Genomic DNA, 27,265 nt, shown 5'->3' on the forward strand with positions numbered 1-27,265 from the left:
CCCAGGGAGGTCTCATGAGTTTAAAAACACACAGGTCAAACCTCAAACAAGGCTCTCGATGCACAACGCCGTGAGAAGTGCAGCGCTCCGTCTTCGAGATGCTTTTTAAAGTTTATCCAGGGTCCTTATCTGGATGCTGAGGGACCCCCAAACATACAGGTACTGCCACGGGAGAGCCCCAGCTGGGCACCGGGCCAAGGCCAAGCTAAGTAACACGAGACATAAAACTGACAATACAATTTTATTTTATATTTCATAAACGGCGCCCTCCCCACGTTTTACAGAGTTAAGCAGCGTTACCTGTGGCAGGGAGGCTCGCTTGTCGCAGCTCCTACAGACCCCGTAACGTGAACAAGGTGGCCTGAACCCGGGAATCAACGTGCCCCGGGATGGGGTTGTGCGAGGCAGCTCCGGCTTCAAGCTCCATGGGGGGGATCAAATGAGTTGATTACTCCTAAAAAAGGGTATCATGAAACAACTGCGAGGAAAAATTGATTTGTGGGAATTTCATTTTGAATTAAAAGAAAAGCCTCATACCCAGCACTCCCAGTGCTGTACTGGTGCAGCAGCTGGGTGAGACCACCAAGGATGTCCCACCAGCAGCCTGCTCAGGTGTTCAAAATAAGGGCAATGAAATAATTTATGAATTTCTAAGGTGTCCCCTGTGCCAGGGCTGCCAGACGCCTGGCATCGCTGCAGGACACAACTGTCGACATGGGGGGACAAGACAGGAGACAAGAGCTGCAGAGAGTGGCAGCTACGACCATCTGCTGTGGAAAATGGGAAAAGCCCCCTGGGCCATTCATGTTGTGAGTTTTCCATTGCTCAGCCAAGCTGGATTCAGTCCTGGGTTTGGGTGATGCCTGAACTTTCACGCTACAGGCACTGGAGCTCAGCCCAGCAACATGTGAGGTTAATGGAGGAATTCAGAACAAATGTTTCTGACAATGACAAACTAACGAGCTCCAAGCAGAGGCCTGCAAACAAGGGCAGTAACGCTTCCCACCTGATTATCGTTAGTCCCCTCCTCATTCACAGTTGTCCCAAGTATTTCCCTTCAGATGGTCCAACCTACCAAGCAAGGCTGTGCAAATACAAGAAAAACGAGGCTCAGCGCTGTGATACAAATTTCCACATGTTTCTTGCACTTTAAATAATTAAAAATCCTGATGGCAGAAGGAGGGGGAGGAGGATGTTCTGGTGCTGGCAGGAAGGCACATGGCCAGCATCCCTGTGGCTGCGAGGTGGTACCCAGCTGGGACATATGCTCGGGCAGCCCAGCCCTGCTGGGAGGCTGCCGGGCACCAGGCAGGAGCAGTTTCAAGCCCTATAAAGCACCACATGAAGAGGTCTAGATGGAGCCCGGAAACACCCTAAAATCCTTACTCCCTTCTGGTGTGCAGAACCTGTAGGAAGAAATTGCACGCTCAGCTCCCAGCCCTCCTCCAGTCCCAGATTTCTCAGACCACCGTTACGGAGAGCCAGAAGTGCTTTGGCCATTGCCCCATCTCTATTTTCCTTTTCCACAGAAGGGAAGCGAGCACAGACGTTTCTTTTTCTCCCCCACATCCTCCCTCTCTCAAGTGAGGAGGAGGAAGGAGGCTGTCACAAAGCAGAAGTAACCTCGTGGTACCAAACACACAGCTCCTACCACCACGTGCAGTGGCACCCAGCAGCTGGGTGACTAAACTCTCTCTCCTCCAAACACTAACACAAATAAAACATTTCTCCAACAAAGCAACATCCCAAGATCCTCAAAAACTTTTCCCCGTCAGATAAAGTGGACGACAGGTCTGAAAGCGCAACCTTGGGGCACGGGTATAAATCCAAAGCCACTGCCCTCTGGACTCGGGGCTCACCGCCTCTCCGGTTACTTCCTAAGTGCCTGGAGGGATTTTATTGCCACCTCCTTGCTGGGAGGCAGACCCGGATGGCAGCAGTCTGGGGATCTAGAAATAAAAGACTACAAAAATATAGCAAAAATTGGGGAAGAGTCAGAACGGCCAAAGCAAGGACAGAAGTGGGAGCATAGGAGGGGGGCATAGTCAAGGTGGGCTCTGCGCTATTTCAGTGTCCTTTGAAGGTGTGCTCGGGCAATCGGGTGACAGAACAACTGAATTAAGAGTGAAAGAAGGAATAAAAAAGCCTGGACGCACGCTCAGTGTGGAGATCTCTCAGGGAACTCGGATTGGTCCGTGTCAGCCTCAAACTGCAGTGCCCTGATCCAGGGAATTTCACAGCAAATACTGTTTTAAGAAACTGTCCTTCCTTGGCACATCTGCTGGGATGGGGCTGAGCCAGGGACCCACCAGTACCACATCCCAGACTCGTCAGGGGGTCGGTTTATCACTGGGGCAGCCGGAGGGCAGAAGATTAAGGTCAGGATAAAGGAGTTAGCTTCTTTTGTTAAAGTGCCTTATTTTCTTTGAGCTTTTAAAACATCTTCCTCGCTTTTTCAGAAGAGGGGAGCAAAAAAAAGGAATACTGGTTTTATATGAAACAGAGTAGAGAATTAATCAGTATTTACACAGATCTTGGATACGGTTATGGCACAGACTAATAACCCAACACAGCAACCCAAAAAGCAGAGTGTCAAAAAGAAGGGAAAAACTTGTTCATATGCTTTCAACACCATCCCCTGGAGATCCCAAGTGTAAACGGTTTTATCTAGGAAAAGGCATTTTAACTTGGGCTTTGGTAATCGGGGTTGATTACAGCCACATTGCGCAGCCGGCGGGGAGGACGTGGGTGGGCGCGCGGCCGCCCGACCTCTCCAGAGCACAGCCTGGGTTTAGACAAGTTCAACTTTAGCGTTTGGATAAACAGCCACCACGTCATATCCCTCGGGGGGCTTAACCCTCTCCTTCGCGTGTGTCTCGCAGTACAGCTGCTCTTCGATGAAGAAATACCCTCTCTGCTTCAGGTTGAGGCCACAGTCGTCGCACATGAAGCACTCGGGGTGGTAGAGCTTGTCCCGAGCTTTGACAATCGTGCCCCTGGTGAGAGATGGGGAGAGCTCGGGTGAGATGGAGAAACGACGAGTGTAAACAGCTTTTCCTGCTGCCTTGAGTAAAATGGAATAAGGAAAGCAGCGTGTAGGGGCACGTAAGGGTGTTATTGTGGGCTCCCATCCCAACATCTCAGCCCACCCAACGCTGCCGCCCCGCTCCACCGTATTTCTGCGGGAAGGGATGCTCCGTTCCCGTTTGTCCTTACCCCCCGCAGCACCGCTCCACGGCTCGATGCAAAGCAGAGCCTTAAATATCTACGCTCAGCCTGGATCTGAATGTCGGGAGCCAGCATCCCCCGAGCGCTCTGGCAGGGCTGGCGCTGCACACACAGGCACCGCGGCTTTTGGAGCCAAGACCTTCAGCTCCCAGCCCCAGTGACAACATGGTCACAGGCGTTTGCAGAGCAGAGTCTCAGCCAGCAAATCTGGCTTGAGCAGAATGTAAGTTACAACAGAACATAAATTACAACACGACGGAGCAAAAAAACACCCACATTCTCTGAAATCAGACTCAACATCCATCCGTCGGAGAGGAACTCTTCAAACAAACACACACAAATAATCCGCAGACTGTTTCTACTTGACCCTCGACGCGTTTCTCCCTCCGTAAGGCAGCGAAAGAGTGTGAGCGCCGCCGGTGCTATTCATAGTCCCCGGGCAGTTACTATGATAAGCAGGGCAGAAACCATCCCATGAATCATCCCCGTTTTGCTGCAAGATTCCCTTAAAAGGGGCAATCCAAACCGTATTCCTCAATTCCAGGTTTATATACGGTTAGCAAAAGCCAGGAAGGGATTCAAGGCATTCTGCTGTAAACGCAAGGTATTCTGCTGGAAATTCAAACCCACATGTCTGGCAGGACCCGGCCCAGCCGCGTCCCCGCGTTCCCGTCCCCACCGACCCGGAGGCTCCGGTGAGACGCGACACTCACACGATCCCGTTCCCGCAGCGGGTGCACTCGGGGAGCATCTGCAGCCCGGACATGGCGCCGCCGAGCTTTGACACCGGGGACTTGATGTTTCGGGGGTTGCTCAGTTTGTCGAGTTTTTCACCTGCCAAGAATTTTAAACAGACACAGATTGAGAACTTGTCCTTTCAAGACTTTTTATTTTTTTTTCCTCATTTTTTTTTTCTTAAGAAATCAGAGTCACTGCATGTCACAACAGAATCTGCAACTTGCTTGTAAGGAAGTAAAAAGCAAACAGTGAGACCAACTATCTCAAAAATCACAGGGCATTCAGGTTCACAGATGGCGGCAGGACACTGTGCTGACCCTCTGCTCACCCTAACGAAGCACGGACGGTGGCAGAAGCCCTTGGCTGCATCAGCAGACGATCTATCCCTGTACTGTGACAGCACCAACTCAGTACATACACCCTGTCAAAAGGCAAAGCAGCCTTAATCTAGAGGTGAGAGGTGAATTTGGCTGAAATACTATTTAGTGAGTTAAGACAGATAAACAGCAAAAATCTCAGAAAGGCTCCAGAAAGAAGAGGCTGTATCACACCAACATTTCAGGTGCACTTGGTAGATCCACTATTAGTCAAGGAGACAAAGATGAAAGCCTTTTGGAGAATTTGGCAAATTAAAACAAACAATAATAGAATTACATGGATTTTTCTTCTTAGAACACTCATTTAATCTCAAATAATCTAAAATAAAACGCTGTGATAGAAGATAAGCTCTTCTGGGGCACCAAGCCTCCTTTCATAAAGGTCCAAAGACAGGAAAGGAAGAAATGAAAATTCTGTGCATACGAACAATATCACGGCAAAGTTTTCGGTGTTGCAGCCCCCCTCCCTATACGTCATCTATCACCTGCCTTTGTACTTTCGACAATACAGACATGCTTCTTGCCAACCACTGGGACACTTCAAAGCTTCCAGTATTCACCGTGTGGTTTTTCACGGCTCACAACTGTCTGGTTTTTTGGGTATATATTGATCTGTGGTTCCTCTGTGATGGCCTACGGTTATAGAAAGGAAAAGCTCATGAAAAAGGACGATGTATTTCAGCCCAGCAGTTGACAGAGTTTGGAAACGCAGCAGAGGAGCTCTTGGATGAACAAGCCATTCTTCAGCATCTGGAATTCCTCCGCTCCCTGAGCTTTCAGGGTATTTCAGCCCCATGGTCAATGTTAAACGTGTGCTGAAAGCCTGAGGTGCCCAGGAGGTCTCAGCAGGGGCCCAGGCTCGTTCTGACCCAGGTGTCTGTACACACTGCGCCCGTTTTGGATACTTCCACTTGGATCTTGCTCTGAAGATCCCCCCACACTCCAGGAACTTTCCTAAAGTGAATTGTTAGTACCTGGAACTGGTGTGTCACGGCCAGCGGTCGCTCACTGATCCCATGTGGGAGCTTCCTTCCACGGAGAGACCCCCCGCTCGCCCCTCCGGCACATCTCGGGAGTGCCCGCTGGCTCGGCTGGGGAGGAGGGAGCATGCCCGAGCCCAACACCCCGGGGTTACCCTGGGGATGCGCAGACACCCTCGCACAGCAGAGCCCGTCTCCAGCTGTGGCTCTGATCCAGAGACCAACGCTGCCAAGGGTTCTAGCCAAGCCAATTTGGGACTAATTTCCCACCAAACCCCACTTTTCCAAGATATAACATGGTGTTTGGAGATGCTGAGAGCCTCGATATGTCTGAGACTGCCTGCCCAGGAGCGGACAGGGGCTGCTCCACTTCGGGGCTCCTCCAGGCACTTGGCTGGCTCCAGCCAAGTTCACCCATCGAGTCTTTCCGCTGCCTTGCTGGGAATAAACAGAAACAACTGCTCAAGCTGTTGGCTTCCCTCAGCGTGAGATATGGCGTGCTTGGACTAGACACGCTCCTCTGCCAGCATTTAACAGTTAAGCTGTCACAGTCTCTCAGACAAAGCGCTTGGATAAGCTGCTTAAAGGCGGCAGGGAGGGGGGAGAAGAGATTTTACAGCAAAACAAGCCCTGCAGAGAGGGTTGCTTCCCATCTTCCCAAACGATGGATTATTTCCTTCTATTTACCAGCCCACAGTCTCATTGTAATTTATGGTCCTCAGCAAGGCAGTGGGATGCCTTAGCTCCACAACCATCGCCGTCCCCACGTGTGGCCGCAGTGCTCATCCTTCCCGCACCTACGGAGGCAACCACAGCGATCCCTCCAGCCTCCACCAGATCCTCAGCACGAAGCTTTGCTCCTTAAGGGTGTGGGATGGGGCTGGCGACACTGAAGGAAATACAGCTTCCAGTAGAAACACCTTCCATATGAAACAGGTCGTCATCTGAGACACGCAGCTCCTCAGCAGAGGAGATCTTGACTTTAAAAGGAAAACGCACAGCAGGCTCAGGGGCCAAAATGTGTAATTTTAGGCTTAAGGAAAAAGGAGCAGGGGTGGAAGCTGTAAAACAACGCTCCCGGGGATTTAAACCGTGCTGAAGCATCACAGAGCTTTATGCCAGGAGAGATGCTTTTCACGTAATTTCTCATCCATTATGAAATAAACACTGATAGCATTGTAATGACCAAGGCACGAGTGAGACCGTGCCTGCAGACAGTCCCACATCCCCTCTGCCTGCACAGCACAGCTGAGAGGGAAAGGGTGGGTGGCAGAGCCCCAGGAGGTGACACCTCCAGCCTGCCACCACGCTGCCTGGTACCCCTCAGCATCACCTCAGCCCCAGGCTCCAAACCTGCTGTGCTGCACCAGCGCCGGGCTGGTGCCAAGACACTGTCAGAGTGAGCAGACATCCAGGATTGTCCTGGCACCCCTTTGTCTTCCCCTTCCTCCCTCCTTTTCTTTCTCCCTTCCTCCTGAAGGCCAGCGCTGGGTTTGTGCCACCCCAGGGCCGTGGGATGCAAGGGGAGGCAGCAGAAAACCAGAAAAGCTTCAATTTTTCTCCCTTTCCCTGACACAGAGACAGCAGGAAGGCAGCAGCGTTATTAATTGGATTAACACAGTCACTTCCTAGTTGCTTCCTCCTAACAAGGAGACCTGGGGGAGCAGCAGGCACCTCACCGGGGAACTGCTTGTGCTTGCTCTTGGTGAGGGACCCGAAGGTACATCTGGAACTTGTAATTAACACCAGTTTTCCTGCCAGCCTCGAAGGGGCTGTAATATTTACACCCAGTACTGCCAAGGCCAGTCCCACCCCGTGCTTTGCGGACATGCCCAAGTACCACTGAGAAAACTAAAACTGGTAGAAACTCTTGATGCTCAGATGTTACCCGTAGTCATGCTGCTTCTTGGGAAGCGAGAAGCAATATCCTTCTAGTCAAAGAATATCCTTCTCCATCATTTTATATACACAGAAACTGAAGCGCAACAGCTTGACTCGCTACCTCTCACAGCTTCATAATGAGATTTGCAGCAGTTGGTATTTTCCCATAAAAACTAAGTTCCTGGATTCACATGATTGGAGTATGAGGCTCTTGGAAGGAAGAAGAATGAAGAGTCTTGCCCTAATGATTGTAAAGTGAAGCCTCAAAGTTTGAACATGAAAGCCCCGATGGACTTAAGGTTGAAAGACAAACAAAAAGAAGCTGAAATGTATAGTTTGGGGGTCTTATTATTTAATGCTTAGAGCTGGCTCCTTCCCGCATTAACGACACAGGCAGGAAGCCATGACAGAGCTGAGAAGTGAGCCAAGAGCTCCTGATCTCTATCCCTGCGTTGCTGAGGACCATCCCACGTCCTTATGCAAATGCCATTTATTTAAGCAGGCCTACGGTTCTCCACCGGTGACCTCACACAACTGCTTTAGGCCATTACGTTTCATAAACCACCTCAGGAAAACAGCTGCCACACAGAAGCTGTTTGTAAATCCAACTTTCACACGACGCTCAAATCAGCCACAAAATTTGGTAAGCCCCCAGATGCTCAATCTGAAACCCTGAATTGAAACCTGCCCCCCGGGCGTTCCCCCTCCCAGGGTGCCCGGACCCTCCCGTGTCGAGCTGAGCCACCTCGGCACCGAAGCGATGTGTGGTGAAATGACAGAGGGGAAGAGTTTGCCAACCCCATCAGCTTTTAGAGTCCTTTAGAGGCTACTCCAGCTTCTGGATCTCAGCAAGGGAAGGAGAAGGAGGCTAAGCCTGCAATAGCAACGTGGCGGGTGCAGAGGGACCAAACAATGGTTCCTCCCCGGGCATGGGGACGCGTAGGGGACTCGTTGGGACACGCCATGGGTGCCAACCTCCTTACCATTCTCGCCAGCCTCCAACATGCCCTGCAAGTATCGGAAGGATCCAGACTGCTTTGGCTCTGATACGGGCTTCTCATAATCCTGAAGCATCTTGTAGACATCCGACTCCACATCAATCCCATTTCTGTTCCGTGGGAGAGACTTCAAGGGGTCCAGGCTGTTTTAAAGAAAAAGCAAGAAAGGCTCAAGTCAAACATAAGCAGCAATTGTCAGCTCATCAGGGAGGTACTGAAACCTCCACATTCCCACGGATTCAATTCAACACGTCTCTGTTCCCATGCGTTTCTCTGCCTGGAGGTATGCCTGGCCCGGGAACAGCCACCGAACCCGGGAAGTTAAACTTGCTCTGATTGAGCAACACAGCCAGGGCTGGCCCAGTTACCATTTGCCTTCAGGAAAGAGGGCAGCTGCCTACAAGCACTGTAAATTGCTCTGCCACACATGGAATTTATCAAAAAAAAAAGTGGTAAATTAATTATGTAGGGCCAGGGGAGCCACCCACCCCTGGTACCGCTGGGGAGAGGGGGTGCTGCTGCCAGGCACAGGCATGACAGCAAATCCCCTCACCATCCGCAGGCGCCTCTTCTGAGTTAGTGTTTCTGTAAGCGACAGCGTTAAAAGATTCATTTGCCAGACACAGCCCACAGCTTAAATGAGAAAACCACCCCCGGGGGCTGCTCAGCACCACGGTCAGGACAGGAGAGCAGTCCCATACCCCCCCCCGCAACCTTCAGCCCCAGACCCAAAGCTGCTCCTTGAGTGTATGCGGTGTGATTGGGGTACAACAGGCATCAAATAGTAATTTAAACTGTTAATTCCAGTTCATTTGAGACATCAAAACATGAAAAGTGTCGTTTGGGATCAAAAATATTTGGGCACATGTGTAAGTGTCCTGCTGAGTAGAGACAAATTCAAGTGCTGTTGTGCTTTGCTGCAGCCCCAAAGCACAGCACAGCTTCGGGGAAGGGGCTCCTTTTCCTTTTTAAGAAGGTCATCAAGGTCATTATAAAACCAATAAAACAGCAAGAGCCCTGAACCCCATCAGACAGCTTAACACATTTTAGTCATCATCTGACTCATTTTTTCCACCAACATTATATTCATGCCCACTTAAAAAAACAACAAAACAAACCCACAACAACAAAAAGAAATAAAATTCACTTTCAAACAAACAAAGAAAAAAAAAAGCGCCAGACAAAATTAACTTTCAAAGAAAAGCCGAAGCTCTGTTTTCCAGGAGTGACCAGCCTCTCGAGTCGAGGGGCAGAGGTGCCGCTGCCACAGGAGAGGACCAGTCCCTGTGACTCCCTCCCCACGTGCCCCGAGTTCCCATCTGCCCTGCTACAGCCCTCTCCTACATCAGTTCACACATTTTCAGTGAAAAAGGGCAGGTTTTGACCAGGGCAGCCTGATCAAACACAAATTCAAAGAGAATGCACTTCTGACACAATTCTACTCAAACACCCAACCTAATCTGGTTTTTGGCTCACACACTGATAACATCAGATTTTGTTCTCTGTATTTTTTGTGTGGTTCTCTTCTTTCCAACTTCATTAACTTTCCTGGAGCAGCACAGGGAATAAGCTGGCTCACAGCGTCACTGAAATATGAATTCATGCAGGCACAGGGTTCCCAAGCTGAAAAGAAACTCTCTTTGCTCTTTGTATTTGATACAGACATTTCTTTCTTGCAGAATATTTTGCCAGTCTGGAGGAGCATAAATCATCAGCAGCATGAGCCATGTGAAAGCATCACAGCCCACAACCTGGCCTGTCTCAAAGTCCGAGTTATCCACCCAAAGTGCTCTTGGCTACACAAAAGCTTTTTCTTTCCTACAAGCATTATTTATTTCCCAGCCTCCTGGACAGCTGCACTGAGCAGATCTTACACTTATAAACATCCCAAGTTTACCGGGGTTAATTTTCTCTGCGGATACCTCCAGGTCCCAGGCCAAGCATTTGCTCTGGGGTCTGTGGGAGTGTGATCCCCACTCCTAGGAGGATAAACCCCTTCCACCCTGCCTTGAAAATATACTTTGAAAAACCATGATACTAACGTCTGTGAGACTCCCTGGTGTTAATCCCAGCCGGGGGACTGGATCTGATGCCACTCATCTACCCACCCCCATCAGCAACAGAAGGATCTTATGTAGATCTGGAAAACCAGCGCCTTTACCCATCTCCAAGGTAATGAGTTGAACGTTACTTCAGCATCACAAGCTTAAATTCAGTGTTGCAGTTGCTACCTACATACATGTGGCCATTTTGTTCAGAACTTGGCACCTCCAAACCCCCTTTTTTTTTGTTCTGTTGGGTGTGGGTTTTTTTTTGTCTCCCACCTACACTCAGCTAACGGAGCAGGAGCTGAACCCAGCATCTCCGGAGCTCTGGGAGCACCGCAGCCTCAACGCACACCCCTGAAACTGAGTTTGCAGGAACACTGGTGGGATGCAGAGCGTGGGCCGTGCTCTTGTCCTACCTCTGGGCAGGAGTGATGTGGAGCCCGCTCAGCTGGCCTGGCAGAGCCGGCTCGGAGCCGCTGTTGGCGTAGAGCCGGGTCGGGTGGTGATGCTGCACGTTCAGCATCTGCTTGTTCTCCATGGGGCTGCCACCAGTCCCGGGGGGCATCGGCCTCCTGCTTTGGGCAGGCTCGTTGTCCTGGAAGAGAAGAAAAAGCAGAAAAAGCTGAGATTTATAGTTCTTAGCGTGATACACACAGAGAGGCTGCGTTGGGACGTGCAGTTTGCAGTAATAATATTTTATACGTGCTGTGGAAAACAGAGATATGCAGCAGGAAAAGAAAAACTCAGGCTTGACCTGCAGTTAAATCTTGCTGAATCTATGCAGCTTTCCTTGGTCTCCGACCAAATGAACTTGCCTGTTTCTCCACAGTGAGCCACTGCCAAGTATTCTGCACTTACTCTCCTGTAAAAGCATATTTGTTATTTCCGCAAAAGAAAGTCTGCTTCTCGTTTCACGTTACATCACTCCAAGAGCACTTATCACTCTCCTGACTTCGGGGCAATCACTCCTGATTTACATTAGCAAAACACGATAAAACCCAAGCTCTGCAGCTACCCGGCACAGGCTGGGCAAGACCTGAACCCACGGGGCCAATCCTGGTATTTCCACTTACTTGCAGCTACCCTTGTCCCCAAAAATCCGTGTTTGTTTCGGGAGGTTTTCTCCCAAAATAAGATCATTTACAGTGTAAGAAACGCATGGGTCAAGGGTTCAGCTTAGTATTCATATTTTCATTCAATTCCCAAGGCAAACTACGGAAATTCTTTTGTCATATGACCTCAAGTCAGGAACTCGGATGCCATTAAAACACAAGTTTTCCATATTATTTTACCTACATAAAACATTACCTATGTGTTTTTCCAAAGCTTTGTTAGCCAGCCCCGCACACACCCATAAAGCCAACAGTACCTTTTGCTAATCTTGCCACGAGCCACCTGAGCCAGGCTTTACCCACTAAAGCTCAGCCTAGGGAGCAACCAGCAGCCCAGAGAGGGGCCGATTCCAGCTATGGGGAAAAGCAGCAGAAAGCTGGACACAGCCTAAGGACACACGCCGGCTGCTGCTGTTTCCAGCCACGCGAGTCAGAAACACGCCTGTACTGACGGAAGGAATAGATGCTGGTATGAGAGGCTGTAATCTGTTTAATTGGGTTTAATTTGTTTCAGGGCAGATCCCCAGTGATGCTGCCTTGCACCAGCTTTTCAGTAGACTGAAGCTGATGCAAAACCAAGCAGAAAAAGAAAACACCGTCCTGTGAACAAATAACAAAGTACATATTGCAGGGCTCTAATACAAAGCTTACTTCTGACTAAAATAATCCAATAAATACTAATTGGAAACAAATGTCTATCACTGGGGCATAGCAGAAAATACTGGTGCTCCCAAGTCTTGTAAAAATGAACAGCTAAGAGAAATAAAAAACAGATCCTGCTAGAAAAAGTCCAATACTTCAGTTTTTCCTAAGGCAAAACTCCCATTGAGAAAAACCGGGCTTAATTAAGAACTGCAAAATGGTGCCTCTGAGTTTTTTTCTGCCACCAGCTGAAAAACTGCAGACTCCAGCAAGCTCCCGGCGCTTCCACCCCCTCCAAAGCCTCGGCAGCCACCCGAGCCCTCTCGGCACTGCTCCTTCCACACTGTGCATGCACACACACGTGGGGAAAACTGCTTCCAACGTAATAACTTCAAATTATCTATTAAAAAAGGAATTTTGCTGCCAGGAATAATATAATTTTAACTGTTCCCTCAATTTATACTCTTTAAAAAAAGTACAACCAGGCTATGGGTTTCCAATTCCCAGATTGACATTATTATTTCAAGGGAAATAAAGAAAACACTTTCAACCGTGACACAGAGAGGAAAAGAAGGATCATAAACATTTCGGGGAAGAAAGCAGCGGCCCATGGTGGCTGGCAGGCCATTGCGAGCTACAGAGTTATGCTTTTAAAAAGCCATTATGGTTAATTGTCTGTGCACCGGGGCCCAGATGCACACTCGGTCCGAGGGAAGTGGCAGCTGGAGCTCTGTCTGCCGAGAGGGCAGGATCCTCTGCTCCCCTCTGGCCCCACGGGCTCCTCACACCAGGGACACCCAGACCCTTCGCCGGGGAGCACGGCGCTGGCCATTTCCTGGAATGAAAACCTCCTCCATCAAAGGGCCAGGAGAGCATCATCTCCATGGACTTGCTTTAATCCAAGGTAGCTTGTAAAGTGTTGCCCATTCGTCCCCGTTAAGCTCAGCAATTTGTACATTGAGAACAAATGTTGTTATAAAGCTAAAATTTAGTGCTTGGGCACTCTCCAGAAGGCATGAAAGGCCCGTGATGGAAACGGGGCATTTCAGAGCCCTCCCTGCACTGCTGAGCTGCTCGGCGTCCCCGGTTGCCACCAGCTCCTTGCCCCTGCAGGAGGAGGATGCTCACGGTGGTGGCAGCTCAGCCATGTTATAAAGCCACAGGTGACCCAGCAGCATCCATAGGGATCAACAGGCTCCTCCTGAAGACATTGGAGCGCTCCCACTGCCCTAACACCTCCCAGACCACGGAGAAGAAGCAATGGATGTCCCTCAGCCTTTTCTACCAAGATCTTTGCAGGCTTTGGAAAGCTGTGCTTTGTGTCAGGGACAGTTAACGGCTTTGTGGGAAGCACACAAAGTGTTTATCCCTCTGAGAGCACACCAGTCTTCGCCTTCCTCATTGCTCTCCATTTCTCTGCCATGCAATTTGCCTGTTTCGGGAACAAACAGCTGCTCCTGCGACAGAGCTCAGTCTCCTTTTTCTCACCTCAAAGGCTGGGAGACCTCTGCAAGGCTCCACATTGTGCAAAACACTCATGCATTCGTTCTCAGAAACCTAGAACCAGATGGATTTCTTTCCAGTTCTCAAATTCAAGATCGGAAAAAATTTCCCCCCTTTGGGATCTCATTTGCTTTTTTTCTCTGCTGGCTTTTCTTCCTGCTTTTTATGGCCTCCTTTAAATGAAGAGGGTTTACAAACCCTTCCTAAGAGCTGGCCTGCGAAGTTTCACTGAGAACTCTTTTAGCCTACGAAACAGAAACTCATGATATGTTTTCTCACGCTTGCCTTCAAGGACCATCAGTTATGAAACGTAACCAACCTCCTGACATGAAGCATTTGGAGCTCCTGGAGCCCTGGCCTCCCCACTCCTGGCAAACAGCATTCACAGAGCCATCCCACACCTGATAAACGCGAGGCAGAGCTGGAAAGGAGCTGTTTGAAGTCCCAGTCCCAGGGAGCTGGTGGGTTTTGGGGTGGGTTTGTGTGTGGCTGCGGCACCGATGCAGCATGACGTGCAGCGAGCGCCTTCGGCCCGTGCCCGGCCAAGACCAACCTCTGATCCCCACCTTGCTGGAGACCCCCAGCCTGTCCCTTCCCACCAGGGGAAGGGATGAGCAGAGGAAAAGGGATTATTTGGAGGAGAACAACCTACAGAAAAGAAAAGAGATGCCCCGCAGCAACCACCTGCCTCGGCCACCCCATGCACAGCCTCGTCAAAACACCTCCTCCTCAAGATGCATTTATCAGTGCCACACGAACACAGTCTGTGCCTTATCAAGCACAGGGCAGGGCTGCCCTTACTGAGACAGTATTTATATCCTGAGGAACTACTTCGTGACACGGTGTATGGGTGAGTTTCTCTTGGCAGAGGTGCAGGAAGCTGGGGCAGCCCGTCTATACGGAGCTGCGGAAGGAGCCGCGCTGGCAGCACGCAGCGCCTTGCCCAAGGATGCCCTGGGGTGCCCATTGCTTCATCTCTGTGGCCTTGGTCTGGGAGGTGTTAGGGCAGCGGGAGCGCTCCGGTGTCCATCAGGAGGAGCCTGTTGATCCCCATGGATGCTGCTGGGTCACCCATGGCTTTGTAACGTGGCTGAGCTGCCACCACCATGAGCATCCAAAAGCACCAGAGAGGGGCCGTGGGTTGGCTATTGTGTCTGGGCTACTGCATCTCCTTCCACTGACCCTTGGTCACCAACAGCCAGATAACATCAATTTTACTTGCATTGAGCTGTAGCTCCCTGTATAGAGTCTCAAGCACATTCTCGGGTGCCACCATTTATTAAGATAGGAGAAAAGAGAAATTTAACTGGTTTTTGGATGCCTGGCTCTTGTCCCCACCCCACAACGCAGCATTGAGAGCACAAAAAGAATGATTTTCTGAAGCAAACAGCCCATACCCTAATCAGCTGAAACATGTTTATGAATGTGTCTATAAATCTCATAGGGGAAAAAAGTTAATGATACATGCATGAGGAAATCTGGAAAAGAAAGAGGCTGTTCTACCCCAAACAGGACTGATATATCGGGTCTGCATCTTTGCTGGAAACAGGAACAGGTCTTTGATTTCCTTAATGAAAACCTGCAACAGCCGTTGGCATAAAGGAGTGTTTGCAGACAGTGACCCTGCCAGCCTCGGGCCACGCTGAGCACGCCCGCCCGGCTCTGCACCACCCACAAGAAGCTTCTGCTCACGTAGATATGCTGAGAGTTAAGGCTGGTGCTTAGAATGAGACTCTACTAACAGGAGACTGATGCCACTTTGATTATTGTAAAAACATACTATTACACTGAAAACCAAACAAAATCTCTCAAGACCCTTAGAAAATAAAGCATGAAACAAAAACCATCCTGACAACACCAACAACAGGTAAATTATTCTGGCATTCATCAGAAAAAAAAAAAAAAATTTAAGAGGGAGAAAAGGGGCTCAGCTGAGCTACTCAGGAGCTGGTGGCCCTTGAACCCAGCGGGTGCTTCTGCAAGGGGCAGCACGCCCCGGCACAGCACCCATCCCAGCAGCTCCTCCAAAGGGGAATTCTGTGCTGGAAGAAACACAGTGTTCTTAAAACATGGGATTTCCTTTTATATTTAAGGGAAAGATGCTGAATGAAGGATTTAATCCTGGGAATTCCTCAAAGAGACAGAAATATAGAAAGGTTTTTTTCCTTCCTGCTTCTACAAGCACTTATTCCATTTCTAGCAAGTCCCTCTGTTCCATGCCTGCCGATTAGCAAATCGTTTGTCCCCTGTATCAGCTGAAGGTATTTCGTTTAGCTGCAGCGTGATGCCCGGACACAGCCAGTGGAGCAATGAGCACAGCCAGCAAAGTAATGAAGCTTAAACGCTTTTCCCAGGACGTATCGTTTCCAATTTCAGGAAATATATAAGGGACATTAAAAGAAGCAAGTTGAAGGTTTCAACAGAAATACTCTGTGGCTTCACCCCGCAGAGCTAAAGTATACTCTAGGTAACGAATACGAAGAGAGGCTTTGCCTGCTCCTTGCAGTTGTGCCCCTGACTCTGCTGGAGTAGCTGAATTGAGACACTTTTGTCCCTCAGGGTTTTTAGTCAACCTATAATAGGACAGAAAACTCAAAAATTAAATACTCCTACCAAGCTAATCACTGATGAAATAAGTTTTCCCACAAGCAGGAAAACATGTGGCTGATCAGGATTTTTCAAAAGGTTTGAAAGTCAGTCTCTGGCCCCAACTCTTTCATAAAGTTTATCATATTTTGAAACCACCTTTTGTAGAGCCAACAGAAAGCATAAATCTCTTCAGATTTTTAAAATACATCAAGGTGAGCATGCAGTTTCAGCTGTCTAACAGGAATAATGTTGGGATCCAAAGCTGGGAAGAGTTTAACTCGCAGATTTAAACCTAAGCCCACCTCTTGGCAAGCAGAAGTCCCCCGTGCTCGTTGCCTCGGCTGCTCGTGGTACCAGCCAACCTCAGCCGTGCTCTTCAGGGCTGCACTTGGCAGAGCTGCAGGAGTTAACTGCCCTTCGCACTCAGAGAACACGCCATATGAGACACGATTTCTTAAGAGTTTTGGGAACTCACATTTGTATTCTGATACAGTTTGGTAAAATACATCCAACCTTACCTTCCTAAAGTTTGACCGCTTTGATGCCTCAAGTTTTCTTATTCTTAAGAAAAAAAAAAAAAGATTTTTTTTTTTTGGTCATTTTGCAGAATGCCCTATTTGTCCTTCCAGCCTTTTCAACTACAAGTCTTTAGCTCTAGAGACCACAGGTTTTAGACACAGCTTTAGAGAACATCAGACTTCATGTTCTGATCCAAAGCATTTAAAGTTCATTCACTTCACAGTGTTTTAAATTAGACCCTTAAAAGTCCAGAAGTACAAACAAAATAATCCATCTCATTTTCCAGACTATCAGACAAAGATTAAAACTGAAGACTGCTAATTTGAGAGGCCAATGTTGGCTCCTACAACCTCCATGCAAGCACCTACACCCATGGCCTGGTTTGGGAGGGCTTTGAGCAATGGTAGCTTTGGCATATCTGAGAAACCTTCCTTGGGAGCAAACCCCCCAGCTGCAGAGCCAAGCACACCTCTGAAATTACACCTCCGAGTCCCAAATCCATCCTGGAGCCCAACTCTGCAGTGGTGGGAGAAGATCTGCAGGGACAGGACCAGCAGCAGCTCCAGTTCCCACCGGCGCAGGCGCCCGGCCGCTGCAGGGATCGCCAGCAAGATGTTTATTTTCCTAAGCCCAGGGGAGCCAGTTCTGCTCTCTGTTATAAACACGTGCTGCACCAGACTTAAGCAGAGCTGAAGGTCATTAACAGCTTGGCTCAGCTGAAAGCAGTTTTCAGTTTGATGTACTTCAGACCCACTCTTCCTAAAACCAGAACACGATCAATCAGTGTCAGCTATTCGTTTGCTGCCAAAATGCTGAATTAGAGACACAAGCATTGCTATTTGTGCACCAGCAGGTCAAAGCATCCCTTAGCCATGGGGTTGCCTGGAAGAGGTACCTCTTGTGACCACGCTTGGTCACTTGTGTCCATCCTGAAGCAGCGGCAGGAGGAGCCGAGCCCTCCAGCTCCTCACCAGCGTTTGACTGCTCCCTCCCTCGCTCCGAGCTCGGGTAATGGAGCCCAGCTGTGCTCTGCAGAGACCCCGCCAGCATTTCTCCAACTGCCTCTGCAATATATGGCTAAAAGATGTGTCCCTGGCATCGGCCCCTCACTGCCTACCATGGAAGAGAAGAGGGCAGAAGTACCTTCCTGCAGAACCAGGCTAACGTTTGTACGTCGCTATTATTATTAGGAGACCATCTGCCTCAGTTACACCCAAAGGAAGGTCACTCAGAGCAAACCCATCACGGTTCCTGCAAGGCTGAGCAGCAGTGTGGGACCTGTCCCCACCGTACCTGCTGTCCAAGGCACCCAGACAGCATGGTGAGGGGCTCTCTGGCTTCTCCAGTGGGCACTGCTGGCTGCCCAGGGCAAAACGGGACTCGCTCAGACCTGGCAGCAGGAGGAAAGGATGGGAGACGGGCGAGGATTTTTTTAAAGCAAAGCTGCAATTTCAGCCTGTGGCTGCCTCTTCTTCTGACCCAAGGGGTTCAGTGGGACATCAATGACCTGACTCTGACTTCTCCTGGCAAAGGGCTTTTTTGTGGGCAAAATTCTACTGCCTTCATTGCTGCAAATCCTCTTTCATGCAAATGTGACATGCAATTAAGCCTGAAGATATATCCTAGCATACCCCGACACCCTCAAGGCTGAAATTCAGCCTCTGCGCAGAAGACAATTGCAATAGAATGATCCCTTTCTCTCCCTGCCCTCAGCTTTTCAACAAAGACAGTGCTTTGTCTCTGATAAACTGGTTCAAAAGTCCTAGAAATGGAAATCTTGTTATTACCCCACAGAGGAGGTGCATGGCACTGACGGCACTGTTTTCATTTGAATGCAAATAACAGATTTACGCCGGGGCAGGATCAGTTCTCCAGCTCACTGCCTCGAAAGAAGTCCCATGGCGAACCCTTATGTCAAAGACTGCCCCCAAAGCTGAGGGAAAAGGATAAAGTTTGAAAGCTACACACATTTTAACAGACATTTCCCTATGAGCACAGTACAGATGTCCTATTGAGATGGTCGTTTTCCAGATTAAGCAGGGTTCAATCTACCTTTAAAAAGCTCCAGTAAGTACAATCCTACTACTTAGCTCAGCTCAGAAGATTATCAGATAAGAAAAAATATCAGGTGTAGTTTGCTGAAGCTGGATGAACAGAGTGTGTGGGTTATTTTATGAGATGGATTTCAAATAGTCTGCCAAGTTCCTCTTCCAGCGTATACCACGGTCTGAAGAAAAGCTTTATCCATCACGTCCTTCTTACTACACTCCTTTCACAGGCATCAGCTAAACACCAAATTCGTTTTTCAGATCTCTCTAAGTAAGAGACCAAACCCTTAACATCAGATGGTCTTTTAGTTAAAAGGCCCCAGACAACGTTCACGTGAAACATGACTCAAGCTGGAGCCTGGCCGAGCCCCAGCCCGCCCGCGTCCTCAGGACGGTTTGTACCCTGAGAAGGCACGGCTGTGAGCGCACAGCAGACGAGATCTCAGGACAGGGGCTCAAAGTGAGCCCCACAGCCTCGTGCTGGGTCTTGAACGTGCTGAAAAACACCTGTGGGTCGTGTCCCAGCGGGCAGAGGCGCAGCCCCTGCAAGCATTGCTACGGTTTGCTCAGCTTCGTGGTCTCAGACCCAGCAGTCAGGCTCATTTCTGTATTACACGCTGCTGAAACCCCTGCAAGCTACAGCAAAAGCATTATATGAAAGTCTCCATTGCTTTCTATTTAATTGCTCAACGGCAGGGAGCATGCTGAGGTCAGCCCCACCACCTCCCATCAGTGCGAATTTCCAACCACAAAACCCCATTTCCACAGGTATAACACATATTTTCCACAGGTATAACACACATACCTTTGCATACTTCAGCCTGGCTTTGTTTTTCAGGAATAATCCCATGACTCCAGGAGCTGGGGCTTGACCAAAAGCACCCGCTGCCCTCACCCTGGGCACTGCAGAGCCGCTGGGGCTGCGGCTCACCCTGCTGAGCACGCTGGATCAAGAGTGACAGCACTGGAGAGGTGAAAGCTAAACATTTCCTACTTGCTTTAAATAATGCGTCACTTTTGACAGAGTTAGAGCAGCCCTGACAAGAGTCGTCCGAAATGTATCTACATGACAAGGAAGTTTCTAAACCATTTGTAAACGATGGTTGGGAATTTCTTAATTTCCAGGAGGAGGATGTCCACCTCTTTCTGAAGGAGCGATCTCATGAGAAGCAGCTCTGTGATGTAAAATGAGATGATATTAAAAAAAAAAAAAGTGGTTTTAGGATAAGCTCGGAAAATATTTCAGCTCTATATTTGCACATGTTCTGTACTACATACCGTGCAGCACAAGGACAGCAGACATCTAACCCAGGGACAATCTCGCACAATGGGAATTAACTCCACAGACCCCGCACCACCTTCCACTGTGGTGCAGTCACGCTGATGGCCACCGGCGAGGGTCTGATGGCTACTGGCTCCCAGCGGCTCCGGCAAACAGCTTCACCCCCCAGGAGAAGCCACAGCCCTTGTGTGACTTAAAGAGCTCAAGAGGGACTTGAGCTGCAATGCCACGACTTTATCCCTTAAGCTACCTGGCTCCCCAGGGGTCTCTTAAAAATCCGCAGCAATGGAAAAAAAAAGTTACCCAAGACCGGCAAGAATGATTAAAATGTGTTTCCATTTATCTCGCCTGCTCCAGCGCAGAGGACGTGCTTTTAATATCAGGGGTGCAAGGGGGTGTTTAATAAGCAGACAGAGGAGGGCTTTGTACAAATGCATCGGTTTTATTAACACTTTCATAAAAAAAGCAAGATACCTGGGGATCATCGGCTCTGCTGAACTGGAGGGCACAGGATATACCGGCTGCATTTTCAAAACACCTTCTGGCAAAGCTCTGCAGACAAAGCCCTTCTGCACAGCCAACATAAACACATTTGGACATGGGAGTAACTACTGCGTTGCAGCAACACCATAAACGTGTGTTAAGGCTCAGGCTAGGTGTGAGTATTGCCAGCTCTCATGGTCCTAAGACTAGCTCAGTTGCACATGTGAACAGAACTAATATTCATAAATAATTTTGGAAGAAATTAGAGTAGGTGAGAAACCTAGAATTTCTCTGTATCCTATAAGTAGTAGTTAACTTTCATCCATACAGAAAAATCTAATGACCATTAATAGACAAGAAACATCAGTGAAACCTCAAGGTCCTTTTGCAACACAATAACCCTGGATAACAAAGGCAAAAGAACCTTCAAGTTTCCTCCTCTCTCCGGCAGCAGCAGTGCCCTCCTGCCAGATGACTACCTAGCCACAGCTAAGCTCAACGACAGTCTAAAAACCCTCAAAAGGATTTTTTCTCTGCTCCCAGCACTCAGGGTCACCTTCCCAGCCCAGGAGCAGGCAGGCAGGGCGCACGAGAGCACTGCTCAGCGTGGGCATCAGGCTGATGCTCCTGCCAGTGCTCCGCCTCAGGCTGCCCCGTGTGCTGTGTGTGTTGGATCAACCTCCCCACCGACAGAAAACAACGTCTGCTATAGAGGGGAAAAACCCCCAAACCATCCCAACAAGCGTCCACCCCAGCCTCCTGCCTGCTCCCCCCACTCTTAGGGAAGGTGCTCCTGTTCCCATGTCGGTGCCACCTGAAATCACTTAAATCACTTGTGTCACCATCTGGTGTTTGGCTTAAAGAACAAACTCAGTGAGCTTAACACTAACAGCAGTGTCCTGATTTCATCCTTTTCAGCTTACTGTCTCTCTCCTCTACTCCCAGTCGGGAGTTGTTGCATTTTCAGGTGTTATTGTATCATACTTTCTGATTTTCTTTCCACAGCTATTATCAGCAGCTAATCGAAAGAAAAAAAAGCATTACTGGCAAGAAGCTAAGCTTCAACTTACAGAAATATTACACGCTTAAAACCGAAAGATGCCTACTTCATCAGCGTGGTTTATCTGAACATCTCTTTCTGTAAAAGCCAGGGTAAGGTACACAAGAAAACAACAAAAGCAATTAGTTAATATTTTTTTTTTCATTTTGGAATGCCCCAACTTTTTGCTTTTACTCATTAATAAAGAAGATAAACTCAGCTCGAGTCAAAAACGTGTCTCAGGCTTTCCTGCTAACAAACAAGCCCTCCAGTGCCCCTGGGACACCCCAACCCTCCTCCCAGGGGATGGGAGGCAGCTGCTGCCCGGCCGACCCTGGCTCTCCGCATGCCCTGTGCCCCTTGGCTGGCTGCAAGGAGCTGGGGGGATCACAGCAAGCATCCCCCCCACACCCAGCATCCCTCCTCAACCCCCCCAGCATCCCTCCCCGCACTCAACATCCCCCTCCCTGCACCCAGCCACTCGGGGACTGCTCTCCCTGCACGCTCTCACCCCAGCAGGTCACACAAGTGACTGCAAAGAGCAATTCATTCATCTGAAGTGAGCAATAAGGAAAAATTAAATGGGAGAAGTTATTCTTCCCCGATGGGTAAGAACAGGAACACTGTGGAGTCCACGTGTGCTTCCACACAAACACTCGCTATTTCTGCATACACAAGCAGGCAGTTTCCTTCCCTGCGTTAACAGAGCCAGCACTGAAACTGATGTTATCAAGTAAAATAACATGGTATATACCTCTGTTAACGCTTTAGCCAACGGCGTTTTCTGTTTTGTCCTAAATCACCCCACGTTGTTACTATTTCAGTATAGCTCCTATTTACCTTCGATGAGAACAAGCTACCCGGATAGAAGAAAACACCATTTTGAAGTTTCCATTCTCAATTTTTTTCCCTTTACCCTAAGACTGTTTTTTTCCTCCTTCATATACGAGGATTATTGAAGCTCACTTAAAGATGGTGATTTACAGAAGAGGTATATCGAGGACGTCACATAAAAGGTTACAGCTACAACAGTTCGACGTGTTACAGTGGTCTGCGAGAATTCCTTTGCTTTTGGATGATTTAATACGATATCACAGGGAAAAAAACATGAACACAAGTGCACACCGACTTGCGTGTAACCTCTTCACCCAGTAAATTAGATCAGCAGATTTTGGTGGGGTATAAACCCCTGATATTTGAGCGTGAAACGCTGCCCGAGTACTCGCAGTTCAAGGCAGACGCCGCTTGCAGCGGCCGTCAGGATTCAGCATGTTTCTGCTATTAAATCAGTCCTCAACCAACATGCTGGGAGTTCCCATGCGACGGGAACGCAGTCTCGTGCCAGGGCATTATCTCATCCTTTGTTTTCCCAAAAGTACAAGGCAGACATTTTCCCCCTCCTCCTGCCCCGAGAGCACCAGCCGATGCCCGCGCGAGGGCCAGGGGTCCTGGCAAGAGCTTTCCCAGGAGCAGCCACGGCCCATCCCCAGGGGAGGAAGGAAGGTCGATCACCTTGAGAAAGGAAATTCCACCTCTTCAGCAAGGAGGCTTTAACCCCCGATTCACAGAAATAAGTATGGCCTACGCCATGCTTTTGCAAAGATATACATGGAAATTTCCTGCACGACACCAACCCACTGAGAACTTAAAGCAATACTTGGCGCCAATTAATCAAATGAGGAGTCATTCATCCTTAATAAAAAACAGTAACAATAATCTACTGAGACCAAAAAATAAATATGAGAATATTTAAGACATTTTTAAAGCTGCTAAAATCAGAGCTAAGGCACGAGTTAGCACCAACCCTCCCTCCCTGCTCCGCTGTGGGACACCACTGCTGTGCCCAGAGCTGGGACACCAGAGGCTCAGACTCACACCTGAAGCCCACAGATAATTTTCTTTAGTTTTTTTTAATCAGGAGCAAGCGTGAGCAGCAGAATAATAGACTGATACTATTACGAGGTGGCTATTTCTGAGGTGGGGGCAGGCACACAAAGCTCATGGGGGTGATGCTGCAGAGGACGTGTAGAAGGAAGAAGCTGGTCTTCAAATCAGGCACCAGAAAAGCAGGGTCACCCGTGTCCTGCCACCCAGCACCGCCTCTTCAGCATGTTCCAGTCCCTCAACCACACAGACCGGAGCCCATCTGACAACAGTACTTTTATCAAAGCAAATCTGGGTACTTTTGTGCCATGTGTTGGCCTGGCTTACACGTAGCGTTGGGTTTCTTGCACTGCCTGGTTCAGGCTGCTTGAACAGCTACGGTAGATGTAAGTTTGCTCCAGTTCCTCCTCTTTACCCCATCCTGGCTGGTGTTTTCACATGGCAAGCTTCATGCCTTGCACCTGATTTAGTCACAGCAAATTAACATGAATCTCTACGGACTGAGAATTTGGTGTCGAGCACAAAATAACACATTATATTAAAAAAAAAAAGAGAGTGATGAGAAGAAACAGCCTTCTCATCCTTCCTGTACAACTCCCCTGACACTACAGAAGGACCAGCTCTTCCCCACAGCTCAGAGCTCAGCCCTCAGTCGCACGGTCGGGCTCGGAAAGCTGCTGCTCACGGGGCACAGCACGAGAGAGGACCCAGCCAAGGGGGACCAGGAGCACCGACCCACCGTCCCCATCCCTCCTCCTGAGAGGGACACGGGTGCCGCTCTGCCAGCTGGGTGGCACTGGGATGCCATTCCTGTGGGAATGGGGCTGAGGAAGTGCCTCTCCCTCTCCGGACACCGGAGGAAACCCAGCCTTTCAACCCAGCCTTTCCACCCCATGTAGCTTATTTTAGCCAAGCGTCCACGTTTGGGAGGACTCATCCTCTTCCAGCTCTGGCTACACGCTGCCAATTTAATTTCTGCTGCAATTATTCTCACACCCAGACACCTGATCTACTGTCAATTAGCACTGACGGGGCTCTGCCCCAAGGCCCGAAGCCCACATTTCCAGCCCCCCCAGCCAGAAAGCTGCCAATTCTGGCAGTATGGGAATGGTCAAGAAAACAAACATCCTCTCCTTTTATTAGCACCACATGGCAGTATTTTGACTAGCGAGCTCATGCTGCAAGAAGCTGAAGACAGCAGGATTTCCAGAAACTGATAGATCAGTGCTCCTGCTCTCCCAGTCTGCCAGGGAGGGGGGAGCCGGGGCCCTCGGTGACGCCAACACCGGGTGAACAGTCGGTGGCAAAGCGAGTCCAGAGATCCCAAGACGTCAGCAGTGATGTCACGTCTGCGTGACGGCGATCCTGACGTCGACAACTGGCTGGAGAGCACCGAGCCACCCCCCAGCATCCCCGTGCGTCCCCCCCATGGCCAGGTCTGACAAAGACGCAGCCCTTCATTATTTAGGATGCAAGTCTGAACGTCACTGAATTTGCATCCTCCTCTACAAACCCTTGCTGTTAAGGGCAGACTCGCATAGTGTAACTAACTGATAACCAAAGTCTGCTTTTTTTAAAAGTATTATTTCACCAAGGTGACTCACAAGCATCCTGTTCACTGAAATTTCTGCTGGTTGTGAACAAGCAGCTCTCTCCACTTCCAGCTTCTTCAGCTGTGAGGGCAGTTATTCCCTGCAGTCATGGCATTAACCAAAGTTTTAAAGAGGAGGATTGGTTCCATTCTTGGTCTCCAAATAGAGATTTTCCGCAAAACTCATCTGACAAACCACGACAGATGTAGAAAGAGAGGACAGGAGAGCTCAACAGCTGATCCATACCTTGCAGGTTCTCCAGCACAAAAAAGCAAGCCTCACTGCCTTCGAGAGAAAGATTGCACCTAAATAAACTAAAATGTAATTATAGGGTACATGCTTTCCTAGAAATCACAGATTTAGGCATTCAGCTTATGTTCACGTGTTTCAGGGCCTCTAGCAAGAATTACTGTAGTCACAAGTCAAAACTTTCAAGACCTCTTTGCCCAGTACAATGGAAAACTTGATAGAGTAAAACCTGGGAGAAGGAAAGACATGCACTCCACGTTACTGGAAAGGCCACTTGGGGTCAAACTCTCAAAACCCTTTTCAAGGGCAACCCCAAACCTATTTTTGTGATTCGAGAGCAGAATTCCAGCAGAATTTTTTTCCCCTGTGTTTCAAAGCAGATTGCTTTTTTCCAGATGCGAGGAAGTACACCTAAAGGTTGCACGTTTTGAGCCAAGCTATTACTTTACAACGACTCTTTTCTCTCTCACAATCTAGTAAATGCTTTTGCTACAGGGGCTGAATGACATCAGCACAGGACAGCCCTGGGTCACACGGCACCGCTCCGATCTCCACTCCTGGGGGACAGGACGTGGCTGCAAGCACCCACACTCTTGGGTGCCGATGCTCACCCTTAGCATCCTGCAAGTCAGAGGACGTTTGCCCTAACACGGGGGTTAGGACAGCTACTGCCACACGTTCTGAGCAGAGCGAACCACGCTTGTGGTACAGGCAGTTTGGGGAGGGAGAAGAGTCAACCAGCACATTGAGGGTGGAACCACCACAAGAGTGCGTGTGGTGTCTCCTTCACCTCCTCTCTGGGAGACCAGAAAAGCCCTTAAGCGAGACAATGTGGAGATACAGCCACTGAAAAAAGAAAGCAAAAGCAGGAACCTGCTGTCTGTACCTGTGTATCCTTGCCCGTACGCCCCTCTCGGTGCCCGGCCACAGACACACTGAGTACTCCACAGATTTAGACATTTTCAGCGCAGGTCTGGATTCAGGAAAATCCATCTCTACCCCCTCATTATATTCTATGTAACTGTCTAATTTTTAAAAGGATCCATATGTAACATATATTAATACTCAGATTCAAATCCAATCTGCATTAAACCTCAGAAATGTTGTATCTGGCAGCGGAACTGCTGCACATTTGGTCCTTATTTAATATTATTCATAGGATTTTGGGCACATCAAAGTCTATTAAGAAAAAATAGCTGTCAAAAAAGATTGCTGTAATTGATTAATGAAGCAAACATGGCCAGAACTCAAAGCCCAAGCACACAGATCACCCTCCTCTGTCAGTCAGGGCAGCAAAGACGAGCAGACCCACGAGTCGCTCGCGTGCGATACTGGGGCGGGTTTGCTGGTGCTGCCGTTCTGCTGCCGCTCTCCCCGCTGCCCCGGGGCAGGGATGCAGAGTATTTGCAAGTTCTACTGATCTGTCACAGGGCTGCAATGACCAACACTCATAGCTGTGACCATGTGGGTCTGCTCTTCATAGGGTTTGGAGAATCTTAACCCCATCCTTGTCATTTGGCAACGTCTCTGCTGTCAGTGCCATCTCCCTGCTGCTCAAAGGGAAACGAGGCCAACGCCGCTCCTCGGAGCATCATCCCACCCTCATCCACCCTCACAGGTCTTTTATTCCTTCTGGACTGAGCCAAGGAAGGGCTGTGGGAGGGCCCTGGGACCCTTGTCAGGACACATGAAGAGCAACCTCTAGGAACGAGCAGCAGAGCTCAGCCAGCAGCATCTGCACGTGGGCACTGTGCAAGGGCTGGAGAAAAAAACTCTGGTGAAACAGCCCATAACACAAACCACCTTTGTGGAGAAGGGAACTGTATGAGCAATGTCTGAGCACTCAGCATTGGCACAACAGTGCTGCTGTGTTGCTGTGGCAATTGCGGGGTTGTTGTGTTTTGTTGTTTTTTTTTTTTTTTTGTCAGCCCGAACTGATATACTTTTGTTTTCTGAAGCTTGCAGGCAGCTCTGGTGCCTCCGCCAGTGCTCTGGGAGGGGTTGGCCAACCTGCAGCCATGAGAAGTCTCAGCAGACTTCAGTCCTGCCATCCATAACCTCATGTGCCCTGGG

At 49.2% G+C, this 27,265-nt stretch overlaps 1 protein-coding gene across 1 annotated transcript in view; it reads right to left on the reverse strand.

Annotated features, from left to right (window-relative positions):
• Window positions 1–222: 222 nt before the first annotated feature.
• Window positions 223–27,265, reverse strand: part of PDLIM4 (PDZ and LIM domain 4) — a 53,447-nt gene continuing 26,404 nt past the window's right edge. The window contains exons 4-7 of the mRNA XM_074838728.1: window positions 10,667–10,845; window positions 8,188–8,345; window positions 3,942–4,062; window positions 223–2,996 (exon numbers count right to left, since the gene is read on the reverse strand). Coding sequence (XP_074694829.1) covers window positions 2,792–2,996; window positions 3,942–4,062; window positions 8,188–8,345; window positions 10,667–10,845 — 663 coding nt within the window. The 3' untranslated portion in view covers window positions 223–2,791. The remainder of the gene's footprint in view (window positions 2,997–3,941; window positions 4,063–8,187; window positions 8,346–10,666; window positions 10,846–27,265) is intronic.

This window comes from Strix aluco, chromosome 13, assembly GCF_031877795.1.
Source record: "Strix aluco isolate bStrAlu1 chromosome 13, bStrAlu1.hap1, whole genome shotgun sequence".
NCBI lineage: Eukaryota > Metazoa > Chordata > Aves > Strigiformes > Strigidae > Strix > Strix aluco.